At 36.5% G+C, this 16,049-nt stretch overlaps 1 protein-coding gene across 1 annotated transcript in view; it reads right to left on the reverse strand.

Moving 5' to 3' along the window:
* Positions 1 to 2,489: 2,489 nt before the first annotated feature.
* Positions 2,490 to 16,049, reverse strand: part of ODAD2 (outer dynein arm docking complex subunit 2) — a 69,176-nt gene continuing 55,616 nt past the window's right edge. Inside the window, exon 19 of the mRNA XM_056484432.1 lies at positions 2,490 to 2,901. Coding sequence (XP_056340407.1) covers positions 2,788 to 2,901 — 114 coding nt within the window. The 3' untranslated portion in view covers positions 2,490 to 2,787. The remainder of the gene's footprint in view (positions 2,902 to 16,049) is intronic.

Genomic DNA, 16,049 nt, shown 5'->3' on the forward strand with positions numbered 1-16,049 from the left:
TAGAGCATGGCTCTCTGCAGAGCTGGGAGCTGGATTCTGAAACTGTGAAAAGCGATGGATACTCCCTGCTGATGGTACCATCAATGTAAATAAATTGCAAAAAAGGACATATTACAAAACTGTGAAACTACAGGAACCACATTGAGAAAACATGGAGGGAGCAGACTGAGCAGATGACAGCAAATGAGCAGGACAAAGCCTGACTCCCCTTTCTAAATCACTACATTTTCACAACTAAAATAATTTGCACATCAAATCATTCTGAGTTTAAAATAATACTGAGCCCTGTATACAGTATAACCATATTTCCTAAGAAGCTACAGGTTTATATGGACAAGCAGCAGCTGGTGGAAAGAGCAAGGAGTGGAGGCATTTCCCTTCCAAGCATGGGAGCCAGGGAGCAGGAGCTGGCTGGATCTGCGCCGTGCGAATGCTGGGCCTGGGGGTGGCAGTGCCTTGGGCTGGTGCCAGGGCTTGAATAGGCTGGTGGGCACTGCCAGCAGGGCTGGAGGCTGTGTGAGCAGCATGGGGGACCCAGCTTTGCCAGGATCCCTTTTCAGAGGGCTGCAGCGCTGTGAAACTCGGCGCAGATCTGCGGACAAAGTGGAAGCTTTTCAAATGTACTCGCTGTACTGCACTGCTCGCAGGGGCCAGGGATCACATTCATTTATTCATTTTCCAACAACTAAATCTCTTTTTTTTAATTACATGGAACCCACCAGTTTTGGCCAAAAAAATATATGTTTTCCTAATACTAGTTCTTTGCCTATGTGGTGATCTGTATCAATTTCAACAATACTCCTTGTACAGAACTTTAAAAATGCAGGCATGGTAAAGAAAACAGCACAAGTAAGTTATCTTAAGTCTGGGATTAACTGTCCGAGGTCTTAAAATAAAGATTTCAGATTAACTACTTGGAGGCATAAGGGCTACCAGTGTGAGTGAGAATGGCAAAATGAGGCCATTTCATTGTCAGAAACATGACATTTATTGCCCTGACACCTGTATCATAAAATTAAGCTTGTTTTAGAACTTATTCCATTTGAAATCCACACCAAACAGTCAAGTGTGCCTTGAGAGGTCATGCTAAGGACAAGAGTTATTTTCAGGGAGTTTTTTTTCCCTTCAGCAGTTAGAAAAATAAGCTACCATTTTACGTGTTATTCATAAGTGAGACTGTGATAAACTATTTGTACCCACAGCTTCTCACAGAAAAGACAAAAATAAAATCAAGCCCCTTCTCTTTCAAATGAACTTGACAATTAGCATTTATTTTAGAAGTATTTTTGGGCATAGCAATGAAGCATATGATACTACTACATCTGTGACATCAGAATAATAATATAGATATGTTTATTCAAAATAACATACCAGGCCTGTGGGGCAGAGCTTGAAAATACCTAAAATAGCATTTACGTGGTCACTGGATGCTGAAGGAGCTTGTGATGAACCCTGTGACTATGTTCGTGTTTGCACTGATCAAAAATACTACTTGGACTGACATTTTGACTTCCACACTGTCAGCATCTGTCCATAGCTAACTTCCTTTAAAATAGCCTCTACACCTTCCCTAAGGGCCCAGTGTAATTCTCCTTTTTCAGAATTGTGCAAATCTTCCAAAATGAAATTTTAAATGAGTCTTCAGGTCTGCTTCAGAGAAAACACTAATAAAAAGGTGGATTGGCATTATGTCTTCCTCAGAAGCTTCTGTCAGCAAGAAACTTAGCTGCCTTGAGAAGTCATGCTAGTTGGAGGAAAAAAATGAAATTACAAAATGCTTCTAAACCAAGAAAATTATTAATTATTAAGGAAAGTAAAAAAATAATTCAGAAGTGATTCCTTGACAAATGCAAGTAATTTAAATATTTGCTTTTTTTCATTTTGTCAGCAGTCTGTGTTTGTAATTAAGACCTTACTGGTCTCAAAGAAATGCCCCAGCATTATTTGTTTAGCATGGCACATACAGTGGGTCTACAATTTATAATAGCAATAATAATTTCTGTGCATTTTTGAAAGCAACTGTAATTCTGAACATAATTTTATATAGAAAAAAGTAGCTACATCACTACAATGTTGTTTTCAGTTTAAAAATTAAAAACCACAAAATGATAATGTGCAAATGTGAATCTAATATCTGACTCTTTATTTAGAGCTGAGTTAAATGTGTTAATTAAAATACATTTCACCAGCTACTTATAAAATTAAGCACTATTTTGTTTGATGTTGGTAGAAATGGGAAATTTGGAGTGATGTCTATTGCTACAGCTGTTTGCAGTCTTTATATAATGCCAGATGTGAGATTCATATATCTGCATTTTCTGCTCTCCTGTGACTCACAAGTGATCAAACATGCAAAAGCATAATGAGAGGATGACTGGAAAAGAGTATAAGGTAGGGAATTTTTCAAGACATTAATAAATTGCTGCATAACCACACACACAGAGAAGCAAAATTTATTGTAATATCACAGATAAGCAAAACCATGTATATCTACAGTGAATTAAAATAAAAGCATATCAATTGTAGAAAATGTCTTTGACATATCTTAACTGATGGTCTTTTGATGGATGTAAAAGACACACAAAATTAGGTATGAGTGTTCTATCAAACCTAGGAGTGACAAACTAGTTATGTAAAATCAAACGTAAGCTTCCACAGATTTGTTTTTATTAAATTATCTTCAGATAGATGAGCTCTGCTATGAAATACAGATGCTAGAAGGAGTAATTGTGTATTTAAATGTAGCTGAATTGCTAAACAAGTGTGTTGGTAAAAGCTGCTGAAGCATCAGCCATATTTTGCTTTTTCTGTTGCCAGAGCCAATCTGCGAATGTTTGCTATGCAACCAGCTGCTGCCTCCTGCAGAGTGTCATCTGTAGAGCCTACCATGGCCAGTAGGAGCTAGCAAAAACACAGAGGAGAAAAAAACAAATCAGTGTGCTACTGCTTCAATAATGTTCAAATCATATCTAGAACAATTGCATGAATTAACCCACACATGATAAATAAAATACTTACAATCATATTAAGAACACGGCATTATACATATGCATGTATCTACTACATGAATACTTTTGTATGCATATCTATTAACATCCACATAAAAGTGCAATGCATTATATTCTATCATATTTGTACCTGTGAATTGATATTTTCATGCCTTATTTTCTGCATTTCTTATTCACTGCACTATGTCTGTCTATTGGTTGTGACTTGTATTTTTGTTGTTGTCAGGAGAAATTGCACATGCTTTATGTGAGTCATGTGAGTCACAATTTTCCCCCAAAAGTATTCCAGTATAACTGTACATGCTCAATATTTTTAATAAACAAAGCCACGCTTTTTTTTTTTTTTCTTTGGCCTTGATCATGAAACTGGATTCATGTAATGGGCCCTTGTGTCCCATTGACCGAAGTATGCTTCTTTATTGTCTCAGCAAACTACTCATGTTAAATATCCCTCAAGATCTGGGCATACCAGGTAAACATTCACATGTAAAAGTGAAAAACAAATGCTCAAGAAAGGCACCAAACTTTTGGAGTTGATTCAGCTTTTCAGTTATATGTAGGAGATCCTTTACCCTGGAAATAATTCAAATTTTTCAGTGGAAATTCCCTGGGAGTAAGGTACTGTTCAACCTGAGTATGACACAAGACAGGCCTTGGTGATAAAACATTTTTACATATCAGAAAACCATCAATAATGGGTTTGGATCTCACTTCAGGGTGTTGCAAGTCAGTGATGCAACTTCAAATGCAATGTAGCTGGAAAAGAGAAGAGTCTTGCTTAGCTTAAATCAGCTTCACGCAACCCCCAGATTTCTGAAAATTTGCCAGGCTTAATGTGCGTTCAGGTATTTTGAAGCTCAGACAGCTCTAATTAAAACCTGTATTTTCAGTCTGCAATACTTAGGAATCTGTATTCACCCAAACAATGTTGAGTTAAACCACAGAGAAATCTGTTATCACTCAACTCTGGTGCATATTTTTCATGCAGCTAAAATATTACACAAAATTATGAACTGCTAAATATAAAAGCATAAATTGAATGCAGACATCAAATTCATATGCTACCTTTTCCTAACCTTCCAGCAGTCGTGAGGCATGGGCCACAGCTGCACACATATGGCATTTACTTAGAGAGATCAAAGCATTTTGTACTTGAGGAAGTATTTGTGTTAGCCAAATGTACAAAACAAGCATCTTTCCAGTCACCTTTCACCCTTTGACCCCTACATGCAACATATAAGACTGTCTGTGATAGGCTTGAATTATGTCAGAAACAGTATTATGTCAATTAAGCATCGATGATAATTTTTTCTAGCAATCTAGCAGTCCTTCTTAAAATTTCCATCAGATATCTAGGTTCAAGTAGCTAGGTAGAACTCTCAAAACATGAATCCTTCTGAAAGGATAGGCCAGAGTTAAAATGGCATGAGAAGAAATGATATGAGAAAGGTTTATGTTTCTAAACTTTATTTGTGTGCAAAACCTGGGCCAGGGTCAGCAACCAGAGAGGTCAGTGGAAGGTTCACCATTGATTTCAAGTGGACATAAGACCAAGGAGACTACAGGTTTACCTGTAATGATAAAGCAGCTCTACAAAGCACAAAGACCAGAATGCAAGCTTATCAAATGGTTAACTTCTATTTTTTTCTTCAGAAACACTGCTGGAGAGAGATCTTTCTTTGCCATTTGTCAAGAGCTGGTTTCTCATCAGCTTAAATTACCAAGTGATTCTCTGGGTGCCTCACAAGAAAACTGCTATAGATCCTTCATATCCCTGACTCAAACCCAAAAATATGTATGCACACACCATTCATATGGTGGTTTTAGTAAAGCTCTAGGTTTTAAATCTGGGGGCAAGGAAACCATACGCCTTATGTGACTATTCATTGCATCTTCCCAGATCTAACACAAGGCTTTTCAGTGTAGTGAGTGTGGAACTCTAACATCCATTAAAAATTCAGATAAGACTTGTATCCATGTGCAAGAGCAGAATCTAATCAAAAATAATATTTTGGAGATATATTATCTAGCAGGAACACAGGAAAAAACAAAAATCAACCTTTGCCTTTATTATGACTACACTTTAGGTAGGATTCAATTCAAGGTTAATTATCTCTTATTTTAGCCATCACTTCTTCCTACGCTCAAAAGACATGGGAGAATAGGTATTTTTCTGTCACTTTCCACAGAGAACTCAATATTAAGCAATGACCATAACTGTAGGGGAGGGTCTGTGCTCTTTATTGCAGGTGCATTTTGGAAAATCAGGGTGAGGCAGCAAAGAAGAGAATCCTGCATGAAACTGGTACAAAGGATCCAAATAGATGCCTAAAGAACTAGTGGTACATATGCAACCAATGTAAAGACCAGTTTTTACAAAGGTATCAAATACTGATTTTTTCCTTCTGTGTTCAGGGGATCAGGGATCAGTTTCTCTCTGATTTGCTGCTCTTCTAAATCACTTGCCAGTGGTAACATCTGCAAGAACTGCCACGTCATACAAAATCCACTACTACACTGTGTCTCAGGATTTTCACAGTGAGACTTCAAAGGACTATTCTTGGAAACACTGCCCAATACAGTAGCTGCCTCTAAGGACTGTGGATATACAGCAACATTTGTCAGTTAACCTACTCCTTTTGTAATAACAAAAAGACAGCTGAAGATTATAAAAAATGCAAAATATTTCAATAGAAGTAGGTAGTTCTGTATTTAGAAATCCAGCTTTGAAGATTTTGATATAAATCCTGCCTTTAATGAAATAAAAATTTATTCTTTTTTTAATAAACCAAGACATATATAATTCTTTCACCTCCTGATTATCACTCCTTGACCCTTTTATGGGTTCAGTTCCATTTACTGGCAATTTGGGTCATTCAATTCAGGTATGGAAATGCATTCATAGATAGTATATATAAACTACACCCACATATTAGGTATATTTGACAAGTCCAAGAAATCTTTTTCCTTTTTCCTTTTCTTTTATTCCAATAAAATAGTGCAATATGACATGCCATTTTTCTTGATATAATGCCCTTGAACTCCATGTATCCCTTCCCTTTACTGTTCAGGTATTGTTTTCTGACACATGTAAATGTTAACAGATGTGAGAAGCAGTAAAAAAAGCATGTGGTATAAATGCTTCTTTCTGGCACATAAAAGGTACTTTCCATAGACAGAGAAAGCATTTGCAGCACCATGTAGCCTTCATTTTCTGTTGGCAGGTATCTATACTATAAGGCTAGAGTCCAATATCTTTGCACAGTTTGCACGTCATACCAGCAAATAAGCACAAATACAAGCTGTTTGGAGAATTAGGGCATATGTAGCATTTCTGGATTCCAAAAGCAATGCACAGCCAAGTCATTTAAACATTCAGAATAATTAAGATTTTACTATTATTACCCCAGACTTGTGATACTATACTATGACAACACAATCACAGAGGAGTTCAGAATGGAGGGGCTCTCAGGGAGTCTCTAGCCTAGTGTCATGCTCAAAGCAGAGTCAAATACGAGGCTTGGCCAGGTTGCCTGGAGTTTTTAAGTCTGATCTTGAAAAACTACAAGAATAGAGATGGCACAACATCTTTGGCAACCTATTGCAATATTTGACCGACCTGGTGGAGAAAAAGGTTTTCTCTGTGCTAATCAAGTTACTCTTGATTTAGTTTATGCTCATTGTTTCTCATCCTCTTGTCATGCATCTCTGGGAAAAGCCTAGCTCCATCTTTTTGATGACCGAACTCCCTGTGGGAGCTGCAAGGTTGCTACTGAGTCCACTCAAAGCTCTCTCTTCTTCAGGCTGAAAAAGCACAGTTACCTTAGCTTCTCCTCACAGAGCAGTGCTTCAGGTTCTGACCATCCTGGTGGTCCTGTCCTAAACCTATTATGCTTTATTCCCTACATCGAAGGCCCAGCTGGGTGCAGAATTCTAGGTGTGATCTAATGAGTACAAAAGGGAACAATCATTTCCCTCAACCTACTGGCTGTGCTCCTGCTTTAAGTCCAGAGTCGTGACTTCGTTGCTATCAAGGCAAATTGCTGGCTAATGTTCTGCTTGTTGTCTACAAAATCTCCAAACCCCTTTCAGTAAAACTGCTCCTCAGCATATCAATCTCTAGCCTGTATCTCTGTAAACAGTGAAGTCTTTCTAGAATTTTTCACTTCTGCAAAAGAAGTAGCCCAAGGGCATTTAAAAGCAGAAAAAGCAGAGGTAATTATTGTACCAGCAAACCCTTAATCTGAAAAAATCTCAGATGGTCTCCATGCACTGGTTAAAATAATTTAGAATTACTCACTTTCCTTCAGCCACAGTCACTGCAGCTTCCAGACTCACGGGGGGAAGCAGGAAACATAGGGTGTCATGTTTGCAGGAAGTATAGAGGTTTGCATGGAATAATCTTTAAATAAGGGGTTAGTCATGTGATGTGTCCACAAGTTTTCTAAAACAATGGAAAGTGTAGAACAAGGCTGTTGAAAAAAGGCTCCTTTGCTCACAGGAAACAGATAAAAGGTCAGCCTATTCAATACCCCAGAGTCCTATGAGCATGAAAGAAAATTATGAATAAAGAATAACTATATGAAAAAATACTTAATGCCCTTTTTGTCCTGACTTCTTTAGGTTTTCTACCCTGTAAAACAAATCTTATTTAAATTTTTCTAATCAGAAGGAAATATGGACAAACTCCTTCAACAAGATTCATATCTATACTGGGAAGCTAGTCAGAGTTCACATAGAGCTTAAAATTCCTGGAACTAAAGACATACACTTCAGTACAGCATCTTGTAGATTGACATAGCATTTCCATTTGGTGGTAGGACTTGGTTTTTTTTTTTCCCCCTTAAATTTAGATTTAGTATCTGGCTTCTTTTACATGCAACATTTCCTGAAGGATGCTAAATTTCTAGCACTGTGAGTTTCTAATTGTGTAACACTTATTTAAAAAAAAAGACATTTTTCACATGTTTTTTATAAATCTAACCTAAAAGAAAAAAATACTTTAAATAAAAGCATATGGTAGAAGTTTATCCAAGAAAGTATCAGTCTAGATCCAGCCAGCATTTTCTAACTTTCAACACCATAGTGCACACTGGAAAATATTAAAGCACCTAGTTTGAGTGTTATGTTACACATATTCCTATGAAAATACTTCTCATAAAATTAAATTATAAATAATAAAACATACTCCACAATCAAAGCATAATGAAGGTTAAGTTAAGTCACTGCTTCTAAACTAAAATTTAGTCCAATTTCCTGATTTTCCTTTTCAGCTGAATGAAAGGATAAGACAACAGGTACCATACCCAGACTCTTAAGAAGAAGATGCTCATGTAAGTTCTGAGGTGTTTTGTTTGTTAGTTTCAGCTAGCAGCTGTACAAAATCCAGCACCAAGAAATTCCAGTGAAAGCAAAAAATGGGCAGAGCTGACACTCACTGTGCTAATTTCCCCTTGCACAGGGTCTCTCCTGCCCAGGACTAAAGTCAGAACAACCCCTGGTGCAGCCTACTTCACTCATTCTGAACACAAAGAGGTTGGGGTGGGAGAAATTCTGGGAAGATTACACCTGGCTTATTTTCCTTTCTTGCCCTATTTCTGTCTTTTCTCCCTTCCATGAAACACATCTCCATTCTGGCAGGAAAAGGGCAACTTTTTGGACTCACTCAAGAATGGCTGGGGAGTATCAGGAGGTCCAAAGGATGCAGCTTGGGCTAAGGTACACCTAAACACGGTGGCAGCCAGCAGGTTCTTCTTAATCTTTTCCATTTTCCCTCAGAAGGAGTAGAGGAGATGGAAAACCTGGGCACTTCCTGCAAAGAGGTGCAGGACTCCAAGTCAGGATGAGAACAAACTTGCCTGCAGTTTTTTGTGCACTTAAACTATCTCATCTGTCTCAGGACTGATCACCTGTCTGACAGATCACCTGCCTCAAGACAGGTGATTTGTCCTTGGCAAGTAATTTTTCTTATGTGACTGCCTGGGACAAAAGGACTGTTGGCAAGATGAATCCCACAAAATGCCAGGAAATGAGGAGAAAGGAAGAGTAGGGCTTGACAGTCCCAGTGGAGTATTCTGAACATATGAATATATGGTACTTTACCATGAGATGTTTACTATTTTGTTAGGATAAACAGTTTCAGGGAGCTACAACTCATTTTACACCATGATAGATTTTAAATTTAAAATCCTTCTGGGTACAGCTCCATTTTTCTATTTTTCCTACCTGTTGTCTGCTCATTTTTGTCTATTTTGTTTAGTCCCCTCCTTTGTTGCAACTAAACTGAAAGGTATCTGTGACAAGGGCCATATTTCTTTTACATCTGAATGGGAACAGCACTCTTGAAAAGAAATCTCTTGACCACACAATAATAACATACAAAATAAGAATATAGTTGTCATATTCTCCAATAAGGTTAAATGTTGCATTGCATTACTTTGGAGACATACATACAACCTATATGCCTAAAGGGAATTATAATGCAGTACACACACACATACTTGCAAAGGTTTATATAGCTACAAAATATGAATACTCTACAGCTCTCTCTTCACCTCATCTGTTTTACTGTCTTTTTCTTATATAGTTATTTAGAGAAAGATGCCCTCCTTCTCTACAAAGACACAATAAATAGGCAGAGAATTGTGAATATCAGTGACAAGGAGAAAAGCAACAAAACTTCAAATGATGAAATGAAGAATAGTTTTAAAACTGCAAATCTGCAGACCACTTTAGAATACTCTAAGTTTAGAGGTCTTCCTCTTTCAATTCTCTACTTACAGGATTGCAGAGGAATATTGACAAGTATTTCAGGTGTAAATCTATCTATAAAAATATCATGCAAAGCAATCAAAATTATTTCTAATCTTTGTTTAAAAGGAATTATTATAAGGAACTAATTGGAGACCTTAAAGGCAGACAGCTTGAATCTACATTCAGCTGTAAGACGTTTGGTGCAATATTAAGAAAGAATTCAATCATCATGAACATTCTAATGTACAAAAAGTCTTATGAGATATGAAATTCATCCCCTAAAAACAATAGGCAGATTTTGTAATCCAAAAGTGATGAAGCCCAGGGTGTCATATATTTATTTGAACCACTTTCTGTATTTCATTTTTATTTCACAGTGGTTTTCAAAAGAAGATTAACATATAAAAGGCTTTTGATGGCAGAGAGAGAAAAAAGAACTTTTTTCATAATTTGAATGGAATGACATTTCAAAAATTTATTTTTCATTTCAATGGAAATTAATTTATTCAGATTAAATTATTAGCCGGCTTATTTATTATATGGAATGGACATTCAAAACTGTAAACTTATGTCATGAATGTACCTTTCCTTTCATAATTTACTTTGGTTTAGTAACTAACATGTTGAGGACTGCCCTTCCTTTATATCATTGCAAGACTGACCAGTCTTTCTTTTTTGTATTTCCTGCTCCTTTTCCATACTTACCTGCTTTTTCACTCTTTGCTTTCCTTTACATTTTGCAGGAGCATGACTTTTACCTTTACTTTCCTTCTCAAACATTATTGAGGAGGTAGTATAGGAAATTGAGAAAGAATTGTTAATTCAGTTTTGTTTCAAAATTTTAACATCACTATGGATACAAACATTATAATTTTATCTATCTCTAACAATCATATGAAGAGTACATGAAGGTTAATCGGGGCAGTTGCAAATAAACTATCAGCAGCAATTCAGAGGAGAAAAAAAGATGTTTAAGCTGTCCATTAACTGTAATATTCTGAAGGGTTCTGCCTGAATTCTCAGCAATGCCCTGAAAACTTGATGTGGTTTTTTTCCCCTGTCATTTGTTTGATATTCCTGAAATACACTGTAACTATTCTGTCTTTGAAGACAACACTGAACTGCTATAAAGGTATTACAGTTTTCAGACTTTTGACAGATTCTGTAATGTTTCTCTCAAGTGCATCTTATCCTGCAAATAGGGATCTGAGAACATAATCTGACTGTACCAGTATTTTAAAAGTATGTTAGATCTACTGGTATATGTGAACTGACTTCAAAATCTATTCTGTATTCAGATACAAGTACTGATTTTGATCTCTAAAGTTAATATAGCTTTAGGTCCAATGCTCTAAGGGTCGGTCTCTCTTCCTACGTACAATCATAATCAAAACCAGCAAGGTGCTTTGGCTAGTAAACCTTACATATCAAAGTCTGGGGATAAAAGCAGGAGGTTCTCCCTGTGAATTTGTACAATAGCATTTCTTTGAAATAAGTAGCTAGCATATTGTAAAGATTTTTTTTTTGTGGCACACAAGATTGTTCTATAGTCTTATGTTTTAGGATGTGGAGGTGGCAACAGTGCATACATTTACATAAACTGGAAGATGAGTGGTACTGTTCAACACATAATCTGATTTTAGACTAGTAAATATACTAGAAAATGTTCAATTAGAACACAGGGTAAATAAATGTATAGATGGTATGAACACAGATCAGCTCTATTCATACAAATATGAAACTGAATGTGATGAAGCAAGAACGGATATGGGGTAGGGCAAGGGTCATTTATAGTCCAGATGTTCATTCATATTAGTAAGTCTAAATGTATGATATCAGAAAATTAAATGCTTGATACCATTTATTTCTCAAGATTCTCAAACTGCTTTTTTGTTATTGGAGAAAAACAAATTATTTTATACTAAGGAGTCACCTTCCTATAATACACACAAATTTCTTTATGAACAGTTTGGTCAGTTGTCATAAAATATATTTACAAGTGCTGGAAATTTGCATGCTTTTAAAAAGTCTGCATTGTGGAAAAACATTACCATGAACACTTATTGTGACAGATAAATGCTTTGGCTTTTTGGCGATTGAAACCAAGGGCGTTCCTTGAATTTGCACTCCAATCAGACCATATTCAACCAAAGTATTTGTATTTGCATACAGTTCTTTAGAGGGGAGTTAGATATTTTTTTAAGAATAAGCAAAATGTCTCTCCAAAGCCACTCAAGCACTCTGGCCACAAGGGCCTGAATAGCTGTTGGCTTTTGGAAGCTTTGTGAGATCGGAGACTTTAAAAATACTGTGTTGCATGCAAACAAGCAAGCAATAATACCTGTCTGACTTTAATATGTCAGAAATACTAGAGACCTTGACCTGCTTCCTTCCATCTCTAAAGATGTAACTATGAAATAGGGAATGAAAAGTTCAATAATAAAAGTTAAATTTAAAACTTTTCTCTGATTAGAACAAAAACCTGTTCCTCAATGTTTTTTATTAACTTCTCAACTTCAGTTCCAAGCTTCAGGTTTTGGAAATGTTTTTGGCTTATTCATTTGCTTCAGCTCTTTTAGTTCTATAAAAAGAAAGTTATAGTTGTGCTTGGGCAAGTGGAGGTTGTACCACATGCATAAAAGCTCTGCTAAAGCTGGTTAAAGCATGCGGGGGAAGATGTGAAAATTAATTTTCTAAAACCATGTAACTCTGTGCTTTAACACAGGAAAAAAAATCATGTGAACCTTCTACCTGAATGCTACTGCAAAAGGTAAAAAACAATCACGATTTAAACCTGGGGTGGTGGTTACTTTGTCTCTCAGGTAGGTTGAAATGGTTGGAGCCAATCATCTACCCAAGACATTATTTCACAACATTAGTGCAAGCACAAGAATATTACTGACCACACGTTGGGCATTCTTGGGTGAGTATGTTTGAGGCATTCTGCCACCTAACAAAAACAGTATGTGGAAGATGATTTAAGTACTACTCCCACACAGGGAATGTACTCTCTACTTTATCAGCTCCCCACTCAAACAGACTACTTTTTCATTTAAACAGTGCATCATGGGCTTGATTCATGATGACAATTAAGGAACTTAACATCATTCTCAGAACAGAAGTATTTTATGCAGAATATTGTAAATTTTGTGAAAGAGTGGTTTCTCAAAACACAATTCCCTCATATGCATTTCTGATGCAGAAGAATTAAACAGACTATCAGTTTCTCCCCACACACACCAGGATGTCAACAAAAATCTAAGGATAAATAAAACCTACATATAACTGCCAATTTTATGAGGATTCTTGGATTATGAGACCAAGAGCAGAAAGATTAACAGAAACAGCCTGATTAATCAGAAGCAAAGTCAGGGCTTCATGGTGTCCCTAACTGTACCTTACATTGAAAATTTTTCTGTCCAAATTGTTTGCAAGGACTTTATTGCCTCACCCAAACATTCGGACATCTTTTCAGTTCTAACCAATAGTTACTGGCAGTCCCTCTGCATCTGCTGCACGTGCAGTGTGCAAAACTGTTGAATGTAATAAATTCCTGAAAGGGGAAAATGTTGCACTGAGCTGTGAAGTATTTGCACAGGAGATTTGATCTCTCTGGTTCTGCACTGTGAACTGCAGTTTGCAATTGTCTCTGCACTTATCATGGAGAACTGTACTGTCAGCATTTGCGACCTCACCATTTACCACCCTTCCCATTATCATTTATTAAATACTAAATTACAAGATCCTCTGGCTCCAAAACTTCATTTTAATTTGTACACTTTGATTCCTGAGTTTTAAACAGTTATTTATCCTCTCTAGGACTCTGCCTTCTTATCACATATGATTTTAACTTCTTTAACAGTTTGTGGCGAAGAGTGCTGTTCAATGCTTTCTTAAAATCCAAGCTTGGTCAATTCCACCCTTCCAAACAGCAAGAGGATTATTGCACACCAATAGAGTAATCAACTGATGGAAAGACAAAATGCTTTGAGAAGCAAAACATAATAAAATATTCTCTATACCATGAATGTTCAGCAAATCCAGTGCCAAAGTATGACAGACCTTTTTTTGATATATACACACTCCCTTAGCCTATAATGCCTCTGGAGTCCAGCAATTATGTCTCTCTGAAATTCTGAGAGGGAGCTAATCCAGTCTAATGAATGTTGTATTTGTGCAGATTGCACAGATTCAATGTAAGAGATACAAAGAGCAAATAAACCTGTATTCATGCCACACACCTGTGGTCAGGATAGACAGTAAACAAGAATTGGTGAAGGATGGAACCTTCAGAGGGGCAATTTTGATTTTAGGTGTTCTAAAAACCTTTTTGCTATTTAAACTTTTTATATTTCCACAGAACCTTAATTATGTATCTTATCTAGTATTTGGAACTGTCATTTGGAACCTGTATAGCAATATGGAAGCACCTTTATGAGTCGCTGCTCTCTCAGTCCTATGTCATGGAAAAGTTTTTTATATTTTTATCTATACCTTCAACACAAATTCAATGAGTAGACCAGAATCAGCCTAAAGGCACCTTCCATCTAGCTTTGCAGCTTCCCTAAATCCAAAGGTAACATGTCATTTGCAGTGTATCAGACTCTTGGTAATTAAAAAGTCTTATTGGCTAATATTCTCTCACTTTAACATTGCATTTATTTCTTCAAAGCTTCCAGAGATAAAGAATTAGCATAAACCATGGCAAGAAATTCTGCACTGACTGGCAGCTGATAAATACAGCCAATAATCAGAGATAAAAGAAAAATTAATTGAAATCACATTTTCAATACAATTAAATCACATGAACGTTCATTTACAGTCCAGGAAAATATACATTTTAGCTTTCACATGCAATTCATTGTAAAATGCATCAGCATAGTAAAATAGTTGCATCAGCAATTCATATCCTGTCCCTGCCCTTACTCAAGTCAGGACAGAATTCTCATCAGGCTCGTGCTGCCTGGCAGCCTTGTCAGGTCTTTAGATTTGATGCCAAAGTACAGAACACTGACCAGGAACATTAACACTAGAGCCCATCCCATAATCTCCACACTGTAAATGAGCTTCTCCTTAGCATCTTTACCTTGAAAGTGGTATCAATAAATTGTGCCCTGTCACTTAAAAGATAGAGTGCTGCTCTTTGCAATGGCAACATAAGAGAGATTATAATGAGTAGGGCTTGAAGCCAAACTGAACTGAGTGATTGATTCTACAGGAAGAACTTTGTTCTTGGTATTTCTTATGTTCAGATTCTTTGAATAGCTCCTTACATACAAGGAAACTATTTTTGATCAGCTGAATGTCAAAAATAATTACCTGGCATTCTGTCCTTACACATTAAAGCCGGTGTATCTTAATTAAGAAAACTAATTTTATATCTGACAGTTTAGCTAGGATACTATTGCATAAACAAAAATATTTCAATGCTCTTCTTTCTTATTATTGCCAAATTAGAATGAAATGATTCACACAGTCACAAGGATAAGACTGGTGCAGGGAGCTAAACAATTGCAAGAAGCTGCTCTGTGTATTTCTGTGGTTTGGAAATAGCGCCAAGTCAGAAGGAAAAGACATTCTCTGCATTTTCTAAAGCAAGATAAATACAGAAAAGAAATATAGATGAAAGATGGAACTGCTATCTGCGGATTCTGCCAGATTCCTTGGCTTTTTGGCACACCTATTGAAGCTGGCAGACCTAGCCAGTAGCAATCTTTTCCATTAAAAAGAGCAGCATATATTTTGATTTAACATACTTTGTTTGTGCATTTTTAAGCTTCAAAAATGTCTATTTAAATTTTTTTAATGATTCCTTCTGCACAGTTGGCTGCAATTGCCCTTATTTGAAATGGCTCATTTATCACTAAAAGAGCTGCAGGGCACAGCTACTGTTAAACAGCTCCAACAAACGTACAGCTTAGTGGGACAAGCTTCTTTTTATAAGACTAAAAGATGCTTAAAATGTGCCAAGAGGAGCTTTATGCCAGCCTCTAGGTTTGTTATCCAAATGTTACAAAATTAGAGATCTCCTGAAGCACAGAGTTTGGGCAAAAATAAGCTGATCTCCCTCAGGCTGCTGTTCTTTCCCATCCACAATCAGCCAGATTTTAACAGAACACTTGCTACATATCATAAACTTCAGTAATGTGAAATTTTGAAAAAAGTAATTTAAAGTCTGAGGCTAATCTATACTAAAGCTAAACTTCATTACCTTTTTCAATGGTGCAGAAGCAAAATGTTTTACATAAAATTAGCCTTACTTTATGAATGGTGACATTTTGCTCATTA

The sequence above is a fragment of the Oenanthe melanoleuca genome, chromosome 2, assembly GCF_029582105.1.
Source record: "Oenanthe melanoleuca isolate GR-GAL-2019-014 chromosome 2, OMel1.0, whole genome shotgun sequence".
Taxonomy (NCBI): domain Eukaryota; kingdom Metazoa; phylum Chordata; class Aves; order Passeriformes; family Muscicapidae; genus Oenanthe; species Oenanthe melanoleuca.